This window comes from Chlorocebus sabaeus, chromosome 28, assembly GCF_047675955.1.
Source record: "Chlorocebus sabaeus isolate Y175 chromosome 28, mChlSab1.0.hap1, whole genome shotgun sequence".
NCBI classification, from domain to species: Eukaryota; Metazoa; Chordata; class Mammalia; order Primates; family Cercopithecidae; genus Chlorocebus; species Chlorocebus sabaeus.
In genome coordinates, this window is record NC_132931.1 from 18,000,780 (window position 1) to 18,028,002 (window position 27,223).

Consider the following 27,223-nt stretch of genomic DNA (forward strand, 5'->3'; position numbering starts at 1 on the left):
GCTGGAGTGCAGTGGTGTGATCTCGGCTCACTGCAACCTCTGCCTCCTGGGTTCAAACGATTCTTGGGCCTCAGCCTCCCAAGTAGCTGGGATTACAGGCACCTGCCACCATGCCCAGCTAATTTTTGTATTTTTAGTACAGACGTGGTTTTACCATGTTGGCGAGGCTGATCTTGAACTCCTAACCTCAAGTGACCCACCCACCTCGGCCTCCCAAAGTGCTGGGATTACAAGTGTGAGCCACTGCGCCCTGATGCTGGTTCTCAAATTTATAAACACAACGAAAAAGGCTGTAATATTCCAGAAGAAAATATACATACAGGGATCAGAGTACACACATTCGAGTTTCTTGGTATACTTTTCCACAAAGCAATTGCATTTTAGCTGGAGTTGCCCTGAGTTGCAGGGCAATTAACAGCCTGGTGTTTTTCACCGCCACAATTGCTACGGTCAAAAGCCTCGCAGTGACGCAGCTCCTCGGCATCCCTCTGACTTGCCTCACACTTCACACTCCCTTCAAGGTATGTGTGTTTTTGTCAAGCATTCCACCAAGAAGAAACAAAAATATATCTCCGTGTAAACTGGGAAATGCTCACTGAGCTAAGTCCAACAGGTGTGTTTCCACAAGCACTGAATGTTGTTCAGAAAAAGAACAAAGCGGAAATAAACTAGAATAGAATGAAGGTGCAATGGGCCCAAAATGAGATGTTCGGGATCTGGAAATATCTTGTGGTTAATTTTTCTCAAATGTATAAGCCTAGCATACCATGGAAGCATATCAAGTTCTTCCTACAGTGACAATGATACATTCCTAAGAACAATGCTTTGAAAATAAATTCAGTGCTGTTCATGAAACATTTCTGCCTTGCTTAGCCTTTACAGGATAGTTAGCTAATCTTAGATTTATTTTTCTACTTTCCATGCTTCCTTTGAGATGTAGAGCCTTTGACAGTGGTAGAGACAAGATATAATTCTAGTGTGGCAAGTTTTATACTCACAGTAGCTATAAACAAGTAGGGTGGCCAGCCATCTCGGTTTGCCCAGGGACTGAGGGGACTCTCAGTGCTAAAACTGGAGCAGTCCTGGACAAACCAGAATGAGGTGATTACCCTGCGTGCCACACACACTGCCCCTCCCTGTGGCCACACGGTCTAAACAGCAATCTCTCTCAACTTATCCATCACTGTGGTGTTCAGATCCCTCAGTTGAAGACAAACCTCTGAGCGGACAACATCACAGAATGCAAACAAGCAAAGCCATGAGAACAAGCCGTAAGTCCAGAAGATATGTCACAAGGCTGAATCCCATTTCCCTATATATTTCATTTAGTTAAAAAAGCCAGAAGGGAACAGGTATTGGTGTGCATGAAATAAGCTTCCGTTTTCACACACTCCACCTACAATTATCCCACTTGAAGACAAAAACATGGATGTTCATTTCTCTGATGTAGGACACTGTACTATTATCATTACAAATCTTACTCCAAAAGTCAGTATCACAATGTTACTCACCTCAAACATGAACAACAGTCATAGCCTTTTGCCACTGTAACAGATGTTTCAACAATTTTTCTGCTTACCATTGAAAACAGATGTTGTTTTCAAATGTGGAAACAAAATAATCTAATTATGCACTCCTTCAAAGTTCAAAATGAGATCAAATATGTGTACTACCTGACTGATATATACACACATATATGCATACACACCTATGCATGCATGCATACTTGCATATACATAATACATATTATAGGTTGAGCGTGTCTTATCCAAAATGCTTGGAACCAGAAGTGCTTCAAATTTCAAATTTTTTTCAGATTTCAAATATCCGTAGAATGTATACTGGGTTAAGCATCCCAGATCCCAAAGTCTGAAATCTGAATCCAAAATGCTTCAATGAGCATTTCCTTTGAGCATGATGTTGATGTTCAAAAAGCTTCAGATGTTGGAGCACCTGAAATTTCAGATTTTCAGATTTGGGATGCTCAACCTGTATATAATTTTTATATTTGTATATAAATACTGCACATCTGTGAGACACATTTAGAAGACAAAGAACCCTAAACATCTGTTGTTGCAGTTGTGCTCTTAATAGAGGAACCACTTCTCCCAGCCCAAGCCTCTGAGCTCCCGATCCTCTCTGCAGCAGCCCTTGTCAGCACCCTTCTTCTCTCAGGACCTCCAGAAAGACAGCCTGGATCCTCACTGCCTTCTCTGCCTTGCTAAATGGGGCCTTCCAATAGACAAACAGAATCCAGGAGAGTTGTCTACAGTCATGGGTTTGTTACTTTCAGGACTAATGTATCAGGCAAGGAAAGGGGGCAAAGCAAAGATGTGCCCCTGGCTCCCAGTGCTGAACCATGAAAAATGCTCATGCTCCATCTTTTCTGCAACCAGACAGGATGTCTTTTTGAAGAGTGTTGTGAGATGTTCAGATGATACCTTTCAAACCTGCATAACTTAGTTACAACTTTCCCCATAGCACCCATTTCACTACTGATGCATCAGTTCCATTTTACCTATTGTTATCAAGAATGTGGACTTTTGTTCGCATAAAGGATTAAGAAAATAATTTTTGTGCCTCCAAATGGGATGAAAGTAGCCTCTATTTGGAACATTTAAGTAAGTGGTGATAATAATGAGAGTTGTAAGAACCACTAATAGTAACGACGGTCTTACCATGACCCAGGTACTAGTCTAAGTCCTCTAGATTTGCAGGTGCTTAAACAGGTACCCCCACAGCCATGCTATGAGGCAGGCATTATTACTACCCCAGCTTTACACAAGAGGAGAGTGTGGTGCAGGGAAACTGAGTGGCTTGCCCCAGGCCACACAACTACTAGGTGTCAGAGCCAGGGTCTGAACCCAAACAGCCTGATTTCTGAGTTTACATTCTTAGCCACCATCTTATACTGCATTTCTCCAAATCATATGTATTCCTGAAGATGTTAAAAACAGCAAAATAATGGAAAATGCTAAACCAAAGGCACTTCACACTAAGCATTTAGAAACGGTTTTAAAAATTTTTAATCAGTAGATGCTTTTCAAAAATTCAATGATAGCCACAATTCCTTATTTCATCACTAGATCAAAGAAATGACTAAATCAAATCCAAGGCATTTACAACTTATTTAAATTCGTACAGTGTGTGATAGATGAAGGCCGGGCACTACACAACTAGACATTCCACTCACAACTGAGGATCAGAGATAAGCCAACGGCAGGTTGTTAATGTTCCCTTTCTCTCCAACTTTAATGAGCACAAGTACTGTTTTGCATGCATTTCCATAGACAAAATTCTTACATTTAACTGAAGTTTAATCCAGCAATGTTAATCCATACATAGCAGATTCAAACCCAATCATGGTTTCTTTGCATATAACCATTATTTTAAAATATAAGAAAAAAGTTAATAAAGTTATGTATAGTGAATTCGCTGTCAAAGTACTTGGTGTGATACAGGATTTTAGCTAGAACACTAAACTCAACAAAGCTCAGGTAAATGGTAATCTAGATCGCAGGAGTAGGCAATAATGGATTCTCAATGATTTTAGAGAGTGAGAGATAGGTGTTGAAATGACCATGAACATGGGTAGGCTTCACATTAGTAATTTCTAAATATCAAAAATTACTCAGCAGAGGCAATTCTCAAAATCGCTTCATTCATTAAACTACAGACCCTGACTATAAAAATAAAGTATACACATATCACCAAAGGACATAATTTATCTCTCAGATATAATAATTTACCTCATCTAATAATGAATGGGCAAGTCTAGACTGAAGAAGAAAAGATTCATGCTCTCAAAGATAAATAAGTTCTAAGGATGCCTCCCCATTTATAACCTTCCAAGGTAAAACAGTGCAATTCCGTCAGCGATGACAGAGACCAAGCACTAAAACATGAAGAAAAATCATCTTGGGTGAAGCATGAACTAGTGCTGCTATGGTTGTTTGATCCTGAACTTTCTAATCTGTGCACAACACATTTTTTTTCCAGAAGACTTTCTAATTTATAGCTATGTTGGGGAGTGAAACAGGACCTTTTCTCAACCAGGCTACGGAGACAAGACCATTTTGTGCAGGTTTTACTCAAAAGGTGACAAAAGATACAGAAAGATAGGCTCCCCCATCTCTCTCTCTCCATTTCTGTCTCCCTCCTATTCCCCCATTCTCTTTCTATGCTTTGTGGATCTCGTATTTTATTTATGTGTTTGCTTGTTTACTTATTTACTGCTGGAATTCAAGTCCTGTTGACTCAAGCTTTTCTTGAGCTGCTTATAGACTGGAATCAGGCGAAAAGCTCTCTTTATGGTGGTCCACGGCACTGGGCCCTGCTGGCTACCCCGTCACTTTCTGGCTGTCCCTTTCCAGATTTTCATGGGTGTCTTATTTCTCTACCCTGCTCTGCATGGTAGAGCTCCTCAGTGGTTGTGTCTCTTCTCTGCTGTGTCCAAAATCTCTCTCCAGGTTAGAGCTCACCATTTCCAAGGTCTTAAACATCACCCACATACAAACGGTCCCCAATATTCTATCTCCAGTCTGATTTTTCCTTTAAGCTCCAGACTTGTGTGTATACAAACATCTAGTTAATTGTTCTCACCAGATATTTCACGGGCATCTCAAACCGCACAAGCCCCATACCCAATCTGAATCCAGTTGTCATCATTTCAGTAAAAAGATTCCTCCAAGGGCTCTAATCAGAAGCAAGAAGCTTAACTCTGCTATACCCCAAATCCCTCTTTCGACCCTGTGGATTCTACTTTTAACCTACACTTTCATTCATCCACTTTTCTCCACGTCATCCGCCCTGTCTTCATCCGGGCTGCCAGGCCCCCTTGCCAGGACCTTTGCAGAAGCTTCCTGTGTTTTCTCTCTGCTTCCTCTTCTGCCCCTTACTCTCTATTCTTTACAAAGCAGCCTGGTTTTCTTAAAGCCAATCAGATCATGGCCCTCTCCTGGTTGAAATCCCCTCTACGGCATGCAGAGAAAATTCACTCGTCTCCACAGACAAAGCCCAGCACAGTCGAGTCCCTGCCGACCTCACTTTGGGCCACTCTGCTCGGAGCACTGTACCACACGGGCCCCTTTCGGCCTCGGAACACACCAGGCTCTCTGCCACCTGAGCTCCTTTGCAAACACTATACGCAGATGTCCAGCCCCATTTCTTCAAGTCACTGCCTCCTTCCCTTTCTTCAGATTTTGGTATAAATATTATATCCGTGGACAGGGCTTTCTTTCATCCCCTGACTTTCTTTATGTGTTTTGTTTCTGCCCATTTTTTGGTCAGTTGATTCTTACCAGGCCGGAAATTCTGAGAACAGGAACCCATGTGGTATCATACTAGTACCTACCAGAGCAGCTGACACGCAGGAAGCATACATTCGAGAAAAGAAGGAATGTCCCTTCTTTATCCCCACAGAACACAGTCCAGGAAAGACACCAGAAAAGAACCCAGTGAAATATTTAACGATGATCAGCAAAGGGCAAGAGGAAAAGAAAGAGAAAAAGACAACAGGGTAAAGGCTATTTAAGGTGTCAAAAAGTCACGTGTGAGGTAGCTCCTTTTATATGAAAAGTCCAGAATAGGCAAATTCATACAGACAAGAAGTAGATGCATGGTTGCCAGGCCTGAGAAGTGGGAAGAAAGAGGAGTGACTGCCAAGGGGTACAGGGTTTTCTTCTGGGGTGACGGAAATATTCTGTTAGAGAGTGGTGACAGGTCGGGCATGGTGGCTCACACCTGTAATCCCAGCACTTTGGGAGGCTGATGTGGGCGGATCACCTGAGGTCAAGAATTTGAGACCAGCCTGGCCAACATGGCAAAACCACATCTCTACTAAAAATACAAAAAAAAAAAAAAAATTAGCCAGGCGCGGTGGCAGGCGCCTGTAGTCCCAGCTACTCAGGAGGCTGAGACATGAGAAATGCCTGAACCCGGGAGGTGGAGGTTGCAGTGAGCAGAGATCGATCCACTGCACTCCAGCCTGGGCGACAAGAGTGAGAGTCTGTCTCAAAAAAAAAAAGAAAAAAGAAAAAAAAATAGTAGTGATAGCTCTACAACCCTGTGAATATACTAAAAACCACTGAATTAGATGCTTTTGTAAAAAGGTGAAAATTATGGTAGGTAAATTACATCTCAATAAAGTTTTTTTTTTTTTTTTTTTTTTTTTTTAAAGACTACATGAGATGAACTAAAAGATGGCTGTATCCCACTCAGCAGAATGTGAGCCCTTCAGAAGCCAGATTCGTTGTATTGATCTTTTTATCCCCAGAGCCTAGCACAGTGCTGACTGACTGACTGGAGGGAAGCATAAATGAAGGAAGACCTTGATATTAGGGGCTGTCACTTGGAAGCAAATGCTGTAAGAATGAGATAGAACTAGGCTTGGTCAGATCTCATTACAGCAAAGAATGAGCCCTCACGAGAAAATGATTCCACATCACGGCTATGACAGCTCATGATTCACAAAGGGCTCTTACACCTGTGACGGGATGTGATTATCATGCACAAGAGTACAAGTCCTGTGAGGTGGGCAGGCTGGGGTATTATCACCTGCACTTCACAGATGAAGAAAAGGAGCCCCACCAAAGTCGGGCACTTGCCTTTAGACACCCAGCTACACCAGGCATCACGGGGTCCAAGGCCTGTGCAGGACCCTTCGGCCATGTCACCACCCTCATGGGCAGGCTGAGAACCACTTTGTCATAAACAGTCATGGAAATGATCAGAAAGGTATCATTCAAATGCCAAGCTTCATCCTCAGCTCCATCCCTGACAGATGACATGACCTTAAATCATTTAGCCACTTTCTTTCCCCATGCAATCATCCACAAAACTGGTGTGATAAGACTTCCTCTGCTTTCTTCACTAGCATGCCATGACGATGGGGAGCAGTCTTGCAGAAAGATAAGAAGAATGTATGTGCCTCCACATCATCTGCATGGGCTGCACACCGCCTGGCCCTGCCTCCAGGAACATCGCCCTCCCGAGGACGACCAGCTCCTTCCACACCTCCTCAGAGCCCAAACAGATGGCTTGACCCCATTTTACAGGTGGAAAAAAAAAACTGGAGTCCCCTAAACATTAAGTCAGCCTTGCCCGTGGTCAGAAAGTGACGACAGAGCAGAGCCGGCTCTCACAATCTCTCTTCTTGCTTTAAATTCAGTGTGCCATCCACACTACCCTGCCCCGCACACACTTCGCATTTGGGTAGGATCCTGAATTTCCAGACAGTGATGCTCCTCACCCTCTTTCTAGGACTCGGCAGGGTGTGCCGAGCCCCACCCGGGAATGCTACCTCCCTTCCCACAAAGCGGGAACCCACCCTGTAGACACTGGGTGCCAACTGTGACAGCACCTCCAGCCAGCTGCAGCTGTCCACCTCTCATCTGTTTAACGTGTTTTGCCCTCTCTTTGTGCCACTGCCTTGATCTTTCCAGTTTACAGCCTCCTCGTGGCCCCAGCCCTAAAGTGCATGAATGCCCTTGGGTGGGACACACACCCTGTGACTCTTCTTGACCTCCGAGCACATCCCTTTCTCCCTAGGGTTCCTTCTAGAGGGCAGCTTTCCCCCTCCTCCTTTGTGGGGGAGAAGGTAACTTTGACAGCCAAGATTTCCACCAAAAGACCCTGAGATAAGACCAGGTGAGACCAGGCTTGTCATGAGAGAGAGTTCCCAAGGAGCGTGTGTGGGCTAAATCCCGCCGACCCTTGGCTCTCCATAGGGGTACAGGTGAGATGCATCCTGCAGTGTCACCAGAAGCTGCTCTTAAGGACCCTGCCCTGGGTCTGGGTCACCAATTAAACAGCATTACAAAGTTTTGAGTTTTGACTCCGGCAGTATCCCCTTAGAGTCCAAAGCACATTTGCTTTTGCGGGAATTTTGCACTTCGGGAGTGACTTTCAGAAGAAAGTGTCAGTGCAAGGAGGTATCTGTTAGATGAACAAATGACCTGTATTTGGGGAGAGTAGCACTGACACTAATAGTGCAGAAAAAAGCTAATAAAAGTCACTTATATTTGACTGTGAAACAAACTATCCAGCAGACACGCAGGCAGCAAGGTCTCTCTTATGGACCCCACAGCACTGGGACTCACTTGAGTTTCCCAAGGACGTTATAAACGGGATGGAAGGAAAGGAGAAGGGAAGGAGGGAGGGGGCACATCTACTTACGAAGTATCACCAACCAGGGGCTGAAAACTCATTAAGCAAAAACTACCTAAAAAATACAAAGTTCTAATGAGCAGAGGAACAGCGGCTGTGAATACTAACGTGTGTTCATGTAGACAATTGGAGAACACCTGAGCAGAGGTGGGGTCACAATCCCACCACACCATGCGTACTTCACAGGTAAGAAAGGTTTCCACACTTATATTCAATTCATCAAATGAATGTACCCAATCCTATTTCCTAGACGCTGGCGAGGTGGCCAGAATTATTTCCATTTGAGATACACCCTTATCTCAACTTCCTTGAGAATAGCTAACTGACCTGCCCAAGGTCACACAGCGACCAAGTGGCAGGGACGGGACTGAAACCTGCTTCCTGAGTCTCAGACTAGCGTACTTAATCTCACACCATCTCCCCAGAACGAACCATGTGCTACTGTCCACATATTCATCCAAGAAACACTTATCTATTCGTTGAATAAATATTCACTACTCAGTATGGCCAGGTACTGTTTTAAGTTGCTAGGACATCAAAGATAAAATCTATTCCTCATTTCTGGGATTACAATTAGCAGCAAATAAGCAAGTGCATGTAAGAGGGACAGACAGATATATAAGAGAGACATAGGAAACATATGATTTACTAGTACCTTACATATACATAATATATAGTATATAAATAAACATATTATATATAACATCATATAAATATATATTTTTATATTTATATATCATATATTATATATATTTATAAATATACATATAAATATATTTTTATACATCATATAATATGCATAATATATATTTATACATAATATATAAATATGTATAGTTACATATCATATAATGCTAATAGCATTATATATATTCTTTGTAATAGCATTCTATATATAATACATATATTCCTTGTAATAGCATTACAAAGAAAACTTTGTAATGCTGTTTAATTGGTGACCCAGACCCAGGGCAGGGTCCTTAAGAGCAGCTTCTGGTGACACTGCAGGATGCATCTCACCTGTACCCCTGTGGAGAGCCAAGGGTCGGCGGGATTCAGCCCATACACGCTCCTTGGGAACTCTCTCTCATGACAAGCCTGGTCTCACCTGGTCTTATCTCAGGGTCTTTTGGTGGAAATCTTGGCTGTCAAAGTTACCTTCTCCCCCACAAAGGAGGAGGGGGAAAGCTGCCCTCTAGAAGGAACCCTAGGGAGAAAGGGATGAGCTCGGAGGTCAAGAAGAGTCACAGGGTGTGTGTCCCACCCAAGGGCATTCGTGCACTTTAGGGCTGGGACCACGAGGCTGTAAACTGGAAAGATCAAGGCAGTGGCACAAAGAGAGGGCAAAACACGTTAAACAGATGAGAGGTGGACAGCTGCAGCTGGCTGGAGGTGCTGTCACAGTTGGCACCCAGTGTCTACAGGGTGGGTTCCCCCTTTGTGGGAAGGGAGGTAGCATTCCCGGGTGGGGCTCGGCACATCCTGCCGAGTCCTAGAAAGAGGGTGAGGAACGTCACTGTCTGGAAATTCAGAGTCCTACCCAAATTTATACACCTTTATATATTATATATAAATATATATTATACATATTTATAAAATATATATTTTATACATATTTATATATTATATATCATATATTATATATTTACTTATAAATACATATGATATATATGGTATATAATATATTATAAATATATATTTATAAATATACATATTGTTTATAAATATATATTCTATGTTATATTTAATATTATATTTATATATAATACTATATATAAAAAATATATACACTCCCACTGTGCCCCATCTTCCTGGATATGGTGAGAACATACATAAATATGTATAATATATATTTATATATTATATATTTATACATACATATTATACATATTTATATAAATATATATTATATACATTTATATGTATTTATATATAATATTCTATATATGTATATTTTTTTGAGACAAAGTTTTGCTCTTGTCGCCCAGGCTGGAGTGCAATGATGCGATCTCGGCTCATTGCAACCTCCACCTCCCAGGTTCAAGTGATTCTCCCGCCTGTCTCCCACGTAGCTGGGATTACAGGCACCCGCCACCACATCTGGCTAATTTTGTGTTTTTAGTAGAGACGGTATTTCTCCATGTTGGTCAGGCTGGTCTTGAACTTCCGACCTCAGATGATCCGCCGGCCTCAGCCTCCCAAAGTGCTGGGATTACAGGCGTGAGCCAACCGCGCCCGGCCTTCAGTACATACTATTATATGCATTTAAAATGCCTCTTGATTGTGATCATGGCCATTTCAAAACATAATGTGGGTACAGATTTAAGAGCCAAAAAAAAAAAAGCAAGGTATGATTCAACTAACACATTCCAGGCCTGGCAAGTTGAGAATTTATTGTTCATTAAAACTGTATTTTAATTATCCTAGTTTAATTAAAGTATTATGTAGAGTTGGTGAAATGCAATTATGTGCAACTGACTTAAGATGTATAATGGGCTAATATTTGTAAAGAAATGCATTATTGTCACAAGATCTGCTCATGTAAAATGAAGTGTTTTATTTCGAATGAAAAATTGGTACATAGAATATTAAACTCTTGTCATTAAAGTTAAATACTACATGGCCAACTCGAATGGAACCAAGCAATTCTACGATCCCCAACCCCCATGCTCTTGGCCTATTCACTTGGCACAGGAACGTTTCTCTATCTGTGACGTGCCCTTTCTCCCGAAGCAGGGACAGTGTCATCTACCTGCAGGCAGGTGCCCAACAAGCATCACTGAAAGAGAGGGCACTTGAATGACCTTCATTAAGTCCAACTGCGTCATGTGATGGTGTAGACGTCAAACTTACTGCGAGCAACAGCCCAAAACCTAATCTAATATTGCTTATAAGGTAACCCTTCATCGCACTACCTGACAATCAGAAAGAAAACAGGAAATTCTCACAAGCATCTGAGTCCACCTCTCACTCTGCACAGTGAGGCTCAGGAATAAAGCGCGGTGACAGGGAACTCATCAGCAGTCTGCAGAGTATTCACTAAAGCAATGTGGCGCTTTCCATCTTCTTATCCACTCTGAGGGACACTAATTTGCCCCAGGATAGTAGCAGCTCAGACAATGGGACTCCCACTGTGCCCCATCTTCCTGGATGTGGTGAGAACAACAACAAAAAGAACTTTCTAGGTTTTAGAAACCAACATTTGGAGGAGCAGTGTGGCATTTACAGGAGCACGGTGGGGCACAGGGGCTGCCCATGGTTCCAGCATATTCTCTACACCAGGGTCCTTCCTCCCATGTCCCCTCTAAGTCACAGAGATAGCTACGTGCACAGCCAGCCAGAGAGCCACAGACAGATGAATGGTTTTAACATGAACATACTTGCATACCTTTTTCTGAGGGGTGGCATATAGCATATACCCTCTATCCTTTAACTGAACATTAGTTGGCCAACTACTTTCTTGCTCATTCCCTTGTGTTAAATCTCATGACTACTCCAGGAGAAAGAGGTCATCCTCTCTGCTTCATAAGTGAAGCTGAGGCACATCAGGGCAGCTACCCCCTAGGTAAGATTCCAAGCTGCAAGGCCCTGCAGCCTTCTGGAGCAGCTCCAGAAGGCCTCCACTTTGTCTAGTCTACCTAGAGCAAACCCTCATCACAGCTGTGAGCCGACACTACCAACCTGTTTCTCCTCTTTCGCCTTCCAAATCCCAGTTCCTCTGAGGCCCATGTGATCGGGATGTGTTTATTCTCAATGCTGTTCCCTCCCGAGGTTCTAATTCCTCCTTCCCTCTCCATTTACTGAGGACTGTAGCCCCGGAATCCCTATCTTCCTCCATGGACTTCTCCTGTCACCCTCGCTGGTGGCTTTACATCCATGTTGCCATCTACTCTAACACTGTGGCCTTGGAGTCTTACACCTCTCACCACCACTGACCTGCCCCTCCGTGCAATCTCAGCCCCCATTCTCATGGTCACTCCCTGAACTTTGCCAATCCCAACAAAAGTTCCATTCTAAGTCTAGATTTCAAATACCCCAGTTGACGTCCCAGTTTTTCAAGAAAACAGAACCCCTACAACAGCTGACACGCGGACCCTGGAGTAAGGAGGGAAGGAAAAAAGCACAGAGGAAGGAGGGGTGACCCACAGGATGACTCCAAAGAGGCTGCACAAAGCTGTGTCACCTAACAGGCAGCTGGGGTGGGGTCAGTAATCCATCTGCTGATCCACCTGCACACCACCATTCTCTGATTACCTAAGGATTCTAGGTCACCCCACAGAAGTTTAACCCTGAGACTTTTCTCATCTGCATCATCAGATTCTTCCAAGTGAGGGAGAAGTCCGCTGTTTGGCACTAAATGGAATAGCCGAAGTGAGGGTGAGAGGATGTGAGGTGCTCAGTCCACCCACTTCTTTGCCCACTGCAATTACTCTTCCAGTCAACAGACTCCTGCAGTCTTCTGATTCTGTCCTACTGGAACATCCTTCATCTCCTCCCTTATAAAGCTCAGAGACAATCGAGACCCATCGCTCCCCTGCAGACAGCCTCAACACAACCCTCCCTTCTGAATTCCACAGGGTAGTTGGGCTACACTTGGACTTTCTGTGAACCCAATTAGCTGCCTTCTCTATAGTAGCATCAGAACTTCCAAACTTTACCGAAGACATCCATCACCACAAACTGCAACTGTGCCCTTGCTCTCACATGTTCCCATAAGCCTGGCGTGCTTCCCTAGTTTGCTTCTGACTGTCTGCATGACTAGCTAATACCTTGTCTTCTCACATCAGCCCTCACTCTAAACTTCTAAGCTCATCCCAATATTCATAGAGAAAATAAAAATCCACGAGAAATCTCTCAATTTTCCACAAGCACGTTTACCAAACCACACGCGCCCCTGCGCATATTCTGGCTTCCGTCCTGTTAGAGTGGAAGCTGTGAGGCCATGAGGGGCCACCGTATGCCACCATGAAGGCGGTGCCACACGACTTCAGGGCCCTCCTTCCCATGCTTGTCTGTGCACATCCAGGTCACGTTTGCCGGGACTTTGTTCCCCCTGGCATCCTCACTCTCTCCTGACTCTTCACATTCCCCTTCTCTACTGGAGAATTTCCATTAATACATAAATAATAGCTGGGATTCCCCACGTAAGATAAAACCAGCTCCCTTGACCTCATGTCCTCACGACGAACACTGCGCGGTTTCTCTGCAGCCGCTCACAAGAAAAACGCCCAAAGAGTTGTCTCAACTTGCTGTCTCCACTTCCTCATCTAATATCTAAATATTTAAACACTCCAATTACTAAACATGGCCTAACTAGAGAAAATAAAATGAAGGCCAACATTTCTAACCCTGCATTGCCTTCTAGATTCAGTATCCTTCTTCCTCAAGCTCATTCATGGATCCTTCAGCAATGTTCTCGGAAATATAAGTTCTCAGGCTTGTCTGAAAAGACCATCCTGCCTCCCGCAACCTGGGATCACTGGCTGAGCTGACACGGAACTCTTATGACAAGAGTTTCATCCCCTGGCGTTCGGAAGGTACCATTCCCCTCCGTTCTCTATTACTGCTGCCAGCTATCTTCTGATTGCCATTCCTCTGAGGCAACCTGAATTACATGTATGGTTGTCTTAAGGTTTCTTCTTTGTCTTTGATGTTCTGCAGATACACTATAATAGGTATAGATTTGGATTTACTTTATTTATCTTACTTGGAGCTCATTCTGCTTCTGGACTGTGAAGAGTCATCATCTTAGGAAATGTCATAGCAACGGTCTCTCTGCATAGTATCTATCCCCCATTTTCTCCATCGCATGTCTATTGATTACTCTGTCCTCTAGATCTCTTGGCCTTTCTTCTAGATTTCCCATCTTTTTTCCTCTGTGTTTATTCTGAGTAATTTCTTCAGATCTATCAGAACAGTAAGTCTCACTTTAGCTGCGTATTGTCTGCTCTATCACCCATTCAACTGACTTTTCAAATACCTGAGTACATTTTTCACAGCAAGAAGTTTGTTTTCTTCTTTTTTTTTTTTTTTTTTTTTTGAGACAGAGTCTTGCTCTGTCGCCCAGGCTGGAGTGCAGTGGCCAGATCTCAGCTCACTGCAAGAAGCTCTGCCTCCTGGGTTTACGCCATTCTCCTGCCTCAGCCTCCCGAGTAGCTGGGACTACAGGCGCCCGCCACCTCGCCCGGCTAGTTTTTTGTATTTTTTAGTAGAGACGGGGTTTCACCGTGTTAGCCAGGATGGTCTCGATCTCCTGACCTCGTGATCCGCCCGTCTCGGCCTCCCAAAGTGCTGGGATTACAGGCTTGAGCCACCGCGCCCAGCCAAGAAGTTTGTTTTCTAATTTCATTCTTTTAAAAATCAGTACATTAAGAGATGTTCAACATCATTACCCATTAGAGAAATGAAAATTTAAAAACACAAGGAGATATCATCATACACCTATCAGAATGACTAAAATAAAAAATAGTGACAACACCAAATGCTAGTGAGGAAGCAGAGAAATGTGATCATTCACACATTGCTGGTGGGATTACAAAATGGTACAGCTATTCTGGAAAACAGTTTAGCATTTTCTTTTAAAAAAAAAAAAAGTAAACATGCAACTACCATACAGCCCAGTCATTCCACTCCTGGGCATTTGTGTGTGTGAACACAATGAAGTCTTATGTTCAAGCACAGAAAAAAGGAACAAGAATGTTTATAGCAGCTTTATTCATCATGGCCAAAACCTGGATACAATCCAGATGGCTTTCGACAGGTCAATGATTATAAACTACACGGTATGGCCACACCAAGAAACACTAGACAACGACAACAGGAAACCAACTAGGCTGCAAACAATAACCTGGATGAATCAGGGAATTATACTAGGTTAAAAAAAAAAAACCAATCCCCACAGGTCACATACTGCATGATTCTGTCTACACAACATTCTTGAGACGACAAAACTTTAGAAATGAAAAACAGATTAGTGGCTACTAGGGCTTAAGAAGGGGAAGAGGGCAAGAGGAAAGTAGTTATGGCCATAAAAGGTTAACATGAAGAACCCTAGTACTGACGGAAATGTTCTGTTTCTTGACTCTATCAACGTCAGTATCCTGGTTGTGATACCATAATACACTGTTTTACAAGATCTCAACATTCAGGCAAACTGGTTACAGGGAACATAAAATCACCCTACATTATTTCTTTTGACTGTATGTGAATCTACAGTTATCTCAGATACTATGTTTAATTAAAAATAGGTGGAAAAGGAAAAATACCATATGATTCTGCTCACACAAGATAATTAGAGTAGTCAAATTCATAGAGACAGAAAGCAGAACAGTGGTTGCCAGGGACTGGGGGAAGGAGGGAGCAGGGAGTTAGGTTTAATGGGTACAGAGTTTCACAAGATGAAAGGATGTGCTGAAGAGGGATGATGGTGATGATTGCACAGCAATGTGAATGCACTTAGTGCCACTAACTATACTTAAAAGTGGTTAAAATAATAAATCTTAGGCCAGGGATGGTGGCTCACACCTGTAATCCCAGCGCTCTGGGAGGCCAAAGCAGGAGGATGGCTTGAGCTCAGAACCTTGAAACTGCAGTGAGCTATGATCACACCATGGCAATCTAGCCTGGATGATAAAGTGAAACCCTATTTCTACTTTTTAAAGCTTTACCACAATTGTTTTTGTTTTTGTTTTTTTCAAAAAAACCCCACAAAAAATAGCAACCTCTTCCAAACACTTTCCACTGTGTACAGAATAAAATCCAGATTCCTTCCCACATTTGGGGGCTACGGGGCCAGAGTCTCTTTCAGTTTAGCAAATACATCAAGCTCTTTTCTGTCTCTGGCCTCTGTGCCTAGGACATTCATCCTCCTGAGCTCCACAGGGCTGGCTCCTTCCCATTTTGCAGACATTAACCTGGGAGAACAGCCTCATATACACAGGGGAGCAGTGTGGACTTGGGAGTCAAAGGGCTCCCACACCGGCCAACTGCTGGCCTCGCTCTGCCTTAGTTCTCGTCAGGAAAGCCACGATAATAACAGGACTAAACTGCTGGGCTGCTGTGAAGATTAAGTGAATTGTTATAAATAAAATCCTTAAAACAGTGCCTGGCACTCAAAAATCATTAATTATTATTATTATTAAGGATCACATTGAGAGTATCACAGAAATGATGTTGAATGAATGAAGCTAGACAAAGGATTTCACATTCAGTGATGTCATTTGTGTGAAATTCTAGAGCAGGTAATCCAGCCTATGGTCACAGAAATTAGACAAGTGGGAGGGCAGGGCTGCAGGAATGCATACTAACAGCAGGAGGGGCCCAGGAACTCTCTTGATCGGGATGGTAATTTCTTCTGTGTACATATTTATTGAAATTCATCCACCTATATGCTTAAAAAATGTGCATTTTGTTATATTTTGTTTATTTTGTTATAAATTATAACGCTATAACGTGTTTTTTAAAATGTCACCTCCACAGAGGGCCTGTCCTTAGCCACTCAATTCAACCCCATTCGGCTTGGGACTCTCTCTTCCCACCCAACCGTGTCTTCTCAGCGTGGCGACACCCTCACCCCAAAGTGTCCTGTGTACTACCTGCTTCCATATCAGAACACACCTCACTGAAGTTCGTACCTGGGATGCCTCAATTCCCCTTTCTGTCTCTAGCAAGCAGAACAGTGCCTGGCACTAATCAAGTGCTCAGGAAATGTCCATGGATGCATGAAGGAAGAAAGAGAGGGAGGGGAGGAACAACTGCCACGGCACCCCTTTCCTTAACAGCAGCACTGAACATTAATACCAGAAAGGACTGCAGAAGTGGCTAGAAAACCTTTTTCATTGACCTGGGAAAATGGAGGCAAAGGGAGAATAGGTAATTCTCTCAAGGTCAGAGTTACGGTGAAAGCAGGCCTGGAACCCGTATCTACCCGTCTGTTTTACTTATACCAAATATGGCTCGGTTCACACACATAGATATACTCCATAAACATCCACAAAATGCCTATAAAATATAAAATTTTAAAAGCACATTATTTTGAAAGCCTAGTTAACTATAAAAATATTATTACAACCAGATCTACTTCATTCGAACATTAAGTTGTGACTTCCAATGCAAGTGCTAATTTAAACAAATCTTTCTTGAAGAAATTGAAATGAAATGGTAATAAGTTAATGGATGTTCAAGTATTTAAGTACGGACAATTATGAGTCAGACTGTTTCTGAGTCACCTGGGACGTTGTTTACTGCCCATCCTTCACAATCCAGATCATTACTGGCAAGTTGTCTATTGCAAAGCTGACTGAAGGTTTGAAACATTTCATCTATAAACTTCGCATGTGCAGGAAAAACAACATTCAAGAATACTTGTGCTTGCACATTCCTGTCAGGTAGGCTACAGGATGCAATTTGAGCACAAGAACTTGCAATTAAGCAAAAGAATGGCACTGTACAGAGTTAAGTTTTTGTTTTCTAATCTGATAACTACCAACATAAATTACGTCGTGGAGGAAAGAGAAATACAGCACGGCATCAATATTCACATTTCGTATTTTGAGAAATAAATGCAAATAAAGAAAATACATCTAAACCAAAATAACACAGAACAATTTTATTATCAAATTAGACTGTATTTATAAGACAAAGCTATGCTCATCTTTGATATGCAAAGACAGCAAACTTTGGATTCAGTAAATCAGAAAAATAAATATACATGTTTTTCAACTTCTCAGATAAAACCTGTAATTACCTATTCAGATTCTGAATATAATTTATTTTCAATTCTCTCAAACTACTGTTTGTCTTTCCAAGATATTTTTTCTGCCTCATCAACAGCATTTTTCCTTGAGGTTTGTTCTCATTTGTTTTCCCCTTCTGCTGAGGAAGTCTGTGGACATTACATGAATTTTCTTCACATTCATTCATCCAGCCATTCCAGCACTGTGTATCTCCTATGCATACCAGGAGGCCAAATGTAGGTAGAAAAACAAAAACATTTTAGGTGGTCAAAAACACCTAAAACTGGCTGGGCACAGTGGTCTGTGATCCCAGCACTGTGGGAGGCAGAGGCAGGTGGATTGCCTGAAGTCAGGAGTTCGAGACCAGCCTGAGCAACATAGTAAAACAAAGTCTCTACTAAAAAAAACAAACAAAAAAATAGCCAGGCATGGTGGCGCAGGCCTGTACTCTCAGCTGCTCTGGAGGCTGAAGCATGAAAATCATTTGACCCTGGAGTTGGAGGTTGCAGTGAGCTGAGATCATGCCACTTCAACTTCATTCCAGCCTGGGAGATAGAGCAAGACTGTCTCCAAAACACAAACCACCTAAAACTGTTCACATTTGTAGGTCTTGTCTACTCAGACAGTTTTCTACCTGCCCCCAGGGTGCAAACGTGAACTGGTAATTCAAAAAATAAATAGCAGGATGCTAACTAAAATTTTCCTCTTGTTTCAGAGTTTTGACTGAAGTCATAAATCTTAGGACAATGGTGTTTTTCAGATCCCAACCATTCAAAAGAATACTTGCTAAGAGGTGGTCAAAACAAATCCAGGGAACTCCCTCTACTTCATTAAAACAAGGAAAGTTAGCCTGTCTCCTCCCAAAGTGGAACCCACAAAGCCTGGGAGAATCAGGCCTCTACCCTCTGGCATGTGGGAGTCAGGGACAATGGAACTGGACTCTCACTGGTTAAAATCCTAAGGCGAGATGCTGGGAGACAGCTCTGCCAGCATTTGAGCTTGTATCAAGTCATAGGGTACAGTCATGAATCTTAACTTCACTTGCCCTAAAATGCCTTTTTCCTTTTGTCCCATCCTTTCACCTATATCAGCTCCAGATGGCTTTGCAGCCTTACTTCCCCCACTGCCATGTAACCTAATATACTCACAAGTTCTCAGAATTAGGACCTGGGAGGCCACTGCACTGTTTATTTGTTCTCTGCTCCTTGGGCCTCAGGAGTTGTCCTGGTTACTATGAAATCCTCTCCTATTGGTTTGATTCTTTATTTCTCTATATATTCCAATACATTTTCTTTTTGCATAAGATAGCCAAATTGACTTGCAGCTGAGAGCATCTTCTTCTTATTTTTGCAGGCAGAGTCTTGCTACATTGCCCAGGCTGGTCTGTAACTCCTGGGCTCAGGTGATCCTCCCACCTCAGACTTCCAAGTAGCTGGGATTATAGGCATGCATCACCCTTTTAACTGATACAATGGAAGTCTTTGGGGGTACACCTACTGGCTTATTTCATAGGTTTGTAAAGAGCTTTAAATGTCATCAATACACCAACAACTCACAAGTTTAACCTAGACCTCGCTACTGATCTTGAATCTGACATGTATGTCTGTCTAATCATTCGTTCCTTCTGGTGATCTATGATGCATCTCAAACTTAACGTGTCAAAAACAGATTGCAGACAACACTGCCAAATCCTCCACCTCTACAGACAAAATTCACTTCTCCCCAAATCATCTCCCTGTTTAGCAAATGGTATCTCCATCCTACAAGTTGCTCAGGCCAAGAAAAGTCATAGAGCTATCCATGATTATTCTCTTTCTCTAATTTCCCACATCCAATCCAACAGGAAATCTTTCTGATTCTACTTTCTTTTTTTTTTTTTTTTTTTTTTTTTTGAGGCTAAGTCTCATTGTGTTGCCAGACTGGAATGCAGTGGCACAATCTTGGCTCACTGCAACTTCTGCCTCCCAGGTTCAAGCAATTCTCCTGCCTCAGCTTCCCAAGTAGCTAGGACTACATGCGCACGCCACCACGTCCAGCTAAGTTTTGTATTTTTAATAGAGATGGTGTTTCACCATGTTGACTAGGATGGTCTTGATCTCTTGACCTCCTGATCCAACCGCCTTGGTCTCCCAACATGCTGGGATTACAAGTGTGAGCCACCGCGCCCACTCTGACTCTAGTTTCAAAACATACCAGTCTCTGACACTTTTCAACCCCTCTGTGCAAACCCAGGTTAATCCATGTTATTTCAAGTTGAAAGGTGGTCTTCTAAAAGATGAGAAAGGAAGACTAGAGCAATGTATGGAAAAAAATAATCAAAAACATAAAAAACGATCAGCAAATAAGGTAGAAAGAATTAGGCTGATCCAGAAGCGAGCATGAGACTGAGTGTCAGGCAGACCCGGATTTGAACCCTGGCTCTGCGTGTATCGGCTCTGGGCCCTGGGGTAATTAATTTAACATCCATAATCTTCCATTCTGATAACTATACATAAAGCTAATCATACCTGCCTCAGAAGGCAATTGTGAGGATTAGAGAAGATATGTTTAAAGTAGGTACTCAATAAATAATAGCTCCTGTTAAGATTATTAATAGGCTATTCAACTAATTTTTCAAGTTAGGAAACATTAGACTTACTGTTTCCCTTGAAAATGAAAAAAAAAATCATTTAATTATAAGCCTAAAGCTCACATTTTAAAAGTAGATAATGAGATAATGTTTAAAAATGGAGGTGGGGAGAGAAAATGAGCTTCTTTCACCACATGACAAAGGTGCATGTATTAGAAAAGCAAACTCACACAAGGAGGATAAAAATAGGTACAGAAAGGCCAGGCGCAGTGGCTCACGCCTATAATCCCAGCACTTTGGGAGGCCGAGGCGGGTGGATCACAAGGTCAGGAGTTCGAGACCAGCCTGGCCAGCATGGTGCAAGCTCGCCACTACTAAAAATACAAAAATTAGCTGGGCGTGGTGGTGTGCGCCTGTAATCTCAGCTACTCAGGAGGCTGAGGTAGGAGCATCACTTGACCTCAGGAGGCAGAGGTTGCAGTGAGCCAAGATCAGGCCACTGCACTCCAGTCTGGGCAACAGAACAAGACTCCATCTCAAAAAATAAAAATAAAAAAAAAACAGGTGCAGAAGCTTGACCTGCATTTCAATATGTGTGAAGCACCTTGGGTCAAATGCTCGTTTTTAAATGGCATCTCTGGGTATATAACAAATGTGATGCCATCTGACTTGTGCTATCAATTACGTGGGTGGGAGGAATGCAGAAATGTCCTCCCATCTTCAGTCAAAAGTTGTACTTTCTTAGACATGGAAAGCAATATATTGGGTTTTCATATTTAGATTGTTAAATTTTTAAACATTTAAACTTTTTATTGATGCATAATAGATGTACATAGTTTCAGGGTACGTGTGATCACTTAATACATTCATATAATTTGTAAAGATCAAATCAGTGTACTTGGGATATGAAAGCTGTATCTCTCTGGATGATGTATAAACTTGTGGAGAAAAACATACCCATAATGATTTATGTAATCTTGCACAGCAGGTACTTAATAAATGTGGGGTGATGATGAGGTGGAAAATATGAAACTAAAGGGCCTTGTAAAAGTGTAAATATCCATAATCAGCCTCATCTCATCTCTTTAAAAAATGGTATACTGCATTATTTCCTGAGATTAGAGATTTATCAACAGCTTCACGCTTGTAAGCAGACCATTTGTTTGATATTACACCAAGTTAAAGCCCTACTAGTGTCTTGTCTTTATTAGCTCACCAGGAATTAAACAGGCTTTAGCATGCATTTGCAAGTTTAAAAAAATTTATGAAATTAAGAGTTATTTCATTCTATACCCTGTCAGACTTGTGAATAAGTGTTGCCTCACGCATATAGAGAAAACACAGGTTAACAGGTGGATTAATACAGACTTATTTGCTACTAAGTTCAAAGAATTCTTCCACGATGAATTTTGCTGCCACCGACGTTAATTAAAAGCTCCAATGTTTGAGAGGAAAGCCTAATTCAATCTACCTCCCCATCCCTGGTACCAATTCTCCCCCAACATTTATCCTAAGTTTGCCTGGTCATAATGTGCTCAGCACTGGGAACTTCTAGCATATTTATATCAGAATGCATCTTGCCTGCCGCCCCCATCCCCCCAACTTTTTTTTTTTTCTTTTTTTTTTTTTTTTTTTTTTGGAGACAGGGTCTTGCTCTGTCACCCAGGCTGGAGTACAGTGGCACCATCATAACTCACTGCAACCTCCAACTTCTGGTCTCAAGCTGTCTTCCCACCTCAGCCTCCCAAGTAGCAAATAGCTAGAACTACAGGTTTGTGCCACCATACCCAGCTATTTTTCTTTTTTAAAAAATTTTTAGTAGAGATAAGGTTTCACCATATTGCCCAGGCTGTTTTTAAACTCCAGATTGCTTTGAACTCAAGCAATCAGCATCCGAAAGCGCCGGGATTACAGGAACAAGCCACCGCGCACAGTCCTCGTCCGCTTTTTTAAAGCCTAACAGTCTACTAAGAATGAAAAATTGATCCTTCATCTTTGTTTCATCCCAACTCAAGACGCATCTTTTATGATTGGAATCAATATAAAGGTGGATATCTAAGTAACCTGTAATCAAATAAAGAAAAAAGGATAGCAATTATCCCGTCTTCTAAGGTAACTGGTATTTTTACTAGAATTTAAAAATATTCTGCATATATACACACACACACACACACACACACACACACAAATTTTTGTTCCCAATAACCAAAATAGAAACATTTGTAAAATAAGCTTCAGTGGGGTGGCTCACGCCTGTAATCCCAGCACTTTGGGAGGCCGAGGCGGGTGGGTCATTTGAGGTAAGGAGTTCGAGACCAGCCTGGCCACATGGTAAAACCTCATCTCTACTAAAAACACAAAAATTAGTCGGGCGTGGTGACGCGCACCTGCAGTCCCAGCTACTCAGGAGGCTGAGGCAGGAGAATCGCTTGAACCTGGGAGGGAGAGGTCGCAGTGAGCTGAGATCACGCCACTGTACTTCAGCCTGGGTGACAGAGTGACTCTGTCTCAAAGTAATAATAATTAATTATAATTAGTATTATATAATTATTAATAGTAATAATAATTATTATTATTTAGGTTCCAGCCAGATTCTGATCCAGAAGTGGAAGACTGGAGACATGGGGCTCAGGGAAGGGATTCTATGATGCTCAGGTAGGGGTTGGAGATGAGAATCACGAGGCTTAGGGAAGGGATTCCACAGATGCTCAGGTAGGGGAGAGAGCAAGTGGGTTCCCATGGTGACTTCCATAGTTACATGTAAAATCTATTTGGCAAATGACCTCACACATATTCTTTTTGAAAAAAGCAGAACAAGAGTGTTTTCTCGTGATGAAATTTTATCTGACTGCAACCACTGGACAGCATAAATACCTGACTTCTGGCCTATGCTTACGGCATTTCATGATTCTTCTGGAAATGTTCAGCCTTGAAACCTTTATGTTTGGAATATTGTCTTTAAATTAGGTTGTAAAATGTCCAGTTATGAAATATATACCAAGTGTTCTTTTTAATCACTTAAAGCTCCAAGTGAAGAAAACCTGTCTGGCACTAGATAAATATCTTGAATGTGAGATAGGCAAGAACACCTTGAAATAATGCTTAACTAATCACAAAGCAACTATTCTGCAATAGATGGGTGAACCACTAATTAGATGAAGAGAAATAAAACTGTCATGGTAGGATAAAAGGATAAAGAGAAATAAGCAGTAATTACTGTTTTATCGTCAGAGAAAGTAGTATCAAACACGGCTCAATAAAAGGAGGGGGAAAAAACCCCACAGCTCTATAAGTAAATACCAGCACTCATTAAATTAGTACTAGGAGTCAAACCCAACTCAGGGATGACAATGACATCTTAAAAAGTACATTCAAAAAAGAAAAAAAATTGACTGCAAAGTTGAGTAAGGGTGTTTTAGTTTTAGGGCATGCAACATTCTGAAGAATAATATTGGCCGGGCGCGGGGGCTCATGCCTGTAATCCCAGCACTTTGGGAGGCCGAGGCGGGCAGATCACGAGGTCAGGAGATCGAGACCATCCTGGCTAATATGGTGAAACCCCGTCTCTACTAAAAATACAAAAAATTAGCCAGGCGCTGTGGCGGGTGCCTGCAGTCCCAGCTACTCGGGAGGCTAAGGCAGGAGAATGGCGTGAACCCAGGAGGCGGAGCTTGCAGTGAGCCAAGATGGTGCCACTGCACTCCAGCCTGGGCCACAGAGGCAGACTCAGTCTCAGAACAAAACAAAACAAAAGAAAAAAAGAATAATATTACACGGTTATTTGCTTGAAATGCTTAAAAATATGCAAGCCAGTCCTAAAACAGCTGTTTGTTAAAGATTAGGATAGGACCCCTAGACTAGTTCGCTCTTTTCAAATCATTGGTAACCTTAATTGGTACACTTACTGTGTAGATAGTGCCAGCAAATGACATTAAAATTGTATTTGAAGCTTTAATGTTTGGAGCAACTTACATTCTGTTGCTTGGAATAATCTTGTGCCCTTCTCTAAACCAAGTCACTTGAGGTCTGGGGTAGCTGGTGATGGGCAGCAGGTTTAGAATTGCTGCATGTCCTTGAGGAACTGTTTTCCTCTGGTCCGTATCCGTGAAACTTCCCATGTCTGCAGAGAAAAAGAAGCGCTTTCAAGTTCTAGAAAACATTTTTGGGGGAGGGAAGGGGTCACAGATGAAAACAGGTACGTGTTACAGTGAAGTCACTGATGCTGCCACATGTCACACCGCGACGAGCGAGAGTGCACGGCAGCGCTGGCCAACGCGGATCTGCCTGTGAGTGAAGCACGGGACAAGCCACGCCAGGCGCCTCCGAAGCGCCCAGGCTGCGCGTTCGTCAGCAGAGCCACATGGTGTTTGTCCTACCTGACAATACAAGCGAACGTCTGCAACTGTCTGATACTGAAAATGAAGTGCTGAAGCCATCCTAGAACCACATGAAGCAGTTTTCTCAGAAACTGTCAGAAAATGCATCCGGATGTCTCCTAGCTCGTAAATCTTTCAAACCGTTCCAGCCCGGCACCGGCCCTTGCTCTCTCCAGCTTGTTCCCTTCATTTGTGAGGTCACTGCCTCCCGCACAGATCTTTTGGGAGCAATACTTCCTAACCACTGAAGAGTCTATGCAGCATTCTCCCACTCCCATACTGTTGACTTAATTTGGGGCAACTAGCCTTTGTTCCAGTATTTGTTCTACTGGTAAAAAAACGTTTAAAAAATGGAGTCACAGGACAAAACACAGCTATTAGAATGTAGGTATAAATGGCTAATTTTAAAATTAGTAACATTTGAAATTTTTGAATAAAATTCCATATGATGGTCAGATGCAAATAAAAATATACAAATAGATAAGGCAAAATAGTGTATTTTTATTTAAATGTAAATAAGTTTGAAATATTCCATGCAAGTGCTCTATTATCAATGTCTTCTGGAGTCGAAAGACATTTTCTATGTGACAGTATCTAATATTTGAGGGAAAAGATGAAACAAACCAACAAAACAGATTAGAAAAATATTCATAGTTATTTTAAAAGAAAATGAAATTGTTATCAAAGCAAAGGAGAAAAGAAAGTTTTTTTAAAAATCTAAAGGCTGTCATCTGTAATCCCAACACTTTGGGAGGCCGAGGCAGGCGAATCACCTGAGGTCAGGAGCTCGAGACCAGCCTGGCCAACATGGTGAAACCCTGTCACTACTAAAAATACAAAAATCAGCTGGGCGTGGTGGTGGGTGCCTGTAATCCCAGCTGCTCGGGAGGCTGAAGCAGGAGAATCACTTGAACCCGGGAGGCGGAGGTTGCGGTGAGCCAAGATTGTGCCACTGCACTCCACTCTGGGCAACAGAGGCCGACTCCGTCTCAAAAAAGAAAAGAAAAAAAAAAAAAATCTAAGAGCTAGAGATACAGAATAGGAACTAAAACATAATTAAGCAAAATTCAATTTTATAAGACAGAATATAATAATTTTGAAGCTCTTCTTAAAACATAATTTAGGTATTGATCTTCACTCTAATAATTACATTTTCAATCATTCAACTGAATAAAAGTTCTCAATTATTCTGCAACATTCTTCGACATCACAATTTAGAAAAACTTAAGCCTTCCTAGTGATTTTAAAAAGCAAACATGTATAGCATCACTACTTCACCCAATCATTAGGCTTATGGTAGAATAACTAGATATTATTTTATTTCACCTACTCACACTGAAAGCTACAAGCCTTAATTGGGGTTAAAATGACAAATGAGGAAATTCTGTCATCACCAAAAAGTACAGCCCAACTCAGGAGCTCTTTTGTTCTCTAAAGTTTATAATGATATATTAAAATGTAATCTAACATTGTTTTGCTTATTTTTAAACAAAGAGAAATTTTGGTAGTACATTCAAGATATAATAAATATAATAAAACAAGTCAGGCTCACTCCTGTAATCCCAGCACTTTGGGAGGCTGGAGCAGGAGAATCACTTGAAGCCAGGCATTAGAGACCAACTTGAGCAATGCAGTGAGATCCCTCCCCTACCAAAAACAAAAGAAATTAGCCAGATTAGCCAGGCATGGTGGCACACACCTGTGGTCCTAGCTACTCGGGAGGCTGAGGAGGGAGGATCACTTGAGCCCAGTTCAAGCTTGCAGTGAGCTACGTTTGTGCCACTGCACTCCAGCCTGAGAGACAGAGATAGACCCTGCCTCAAATATATATTTATTTATATATATTACATATATCACATATATATGACATATAATTATATATGTTATATCTCTATTTTATATACACATATGTATGTAAGATAAAGCAGGCAGTCCATTTTTACTCTTCACAGATTTTGAATTAGAAAAAGGACTAAATACTTTGCATAGGCCAAGTTTGCTCTCCTGTTTCTCCTCAAGACTACGTGAAAATTTAAGCTTCCTGCATTCTTGATGTCTCCTTTGTTTACTTTTAAAAGTTGCATTCTCCAAAAAGGATCTGCTGAATAAAGAATTAATAAATCACTATATCACAGGAATACCATCGGGGACGCTCACTATCCATGTGCTTTTTGTAGTGCGGCGTCAAGATTTCTAAACAAATCATCACTGGAAAGAACTGACAATGAATGAACTTTGACCTACATGGGCTGAACTTTATACTTTAATAACATTTTGAATCCAAACATAGTGCAAGCTAAGAGCAGCTGATTCATAAGACAGAAGGCATCCCATTCACTTTTTCATCCTCCCCAGGGCCTTGTTGGATTCTGAGTCTT

At 42.0% G+C, this 27,223-nt stretch overlaps 1 protein-coding gene across 4 annotated transcripts in view; it reads right to left on the reverse strand.

Moving 5' to 3' along the window:
- SDK1 (sidekick cell adhesion molecule 1) overlaps positions 1-27,223 on the reverse strand; it is a 972,135-nt gene that overhangs the window by 605,930 nt on the left and 338,982 nt on the right. For all 4 annotated transcript variants that reach the window (XM_008018820.3, XM_073012858.1, XM_073012857.1 and 1 more), the window contains exon 4: positions 24,442-24,589. In XM_008018820.3, the coding sequence (XP_008017011.3) occupies positions 24,442-24,589 (148 nt within the window). The remainder of the gene's footprint in view (positions 1-24,441; positions 24,590-27,223) is intronic.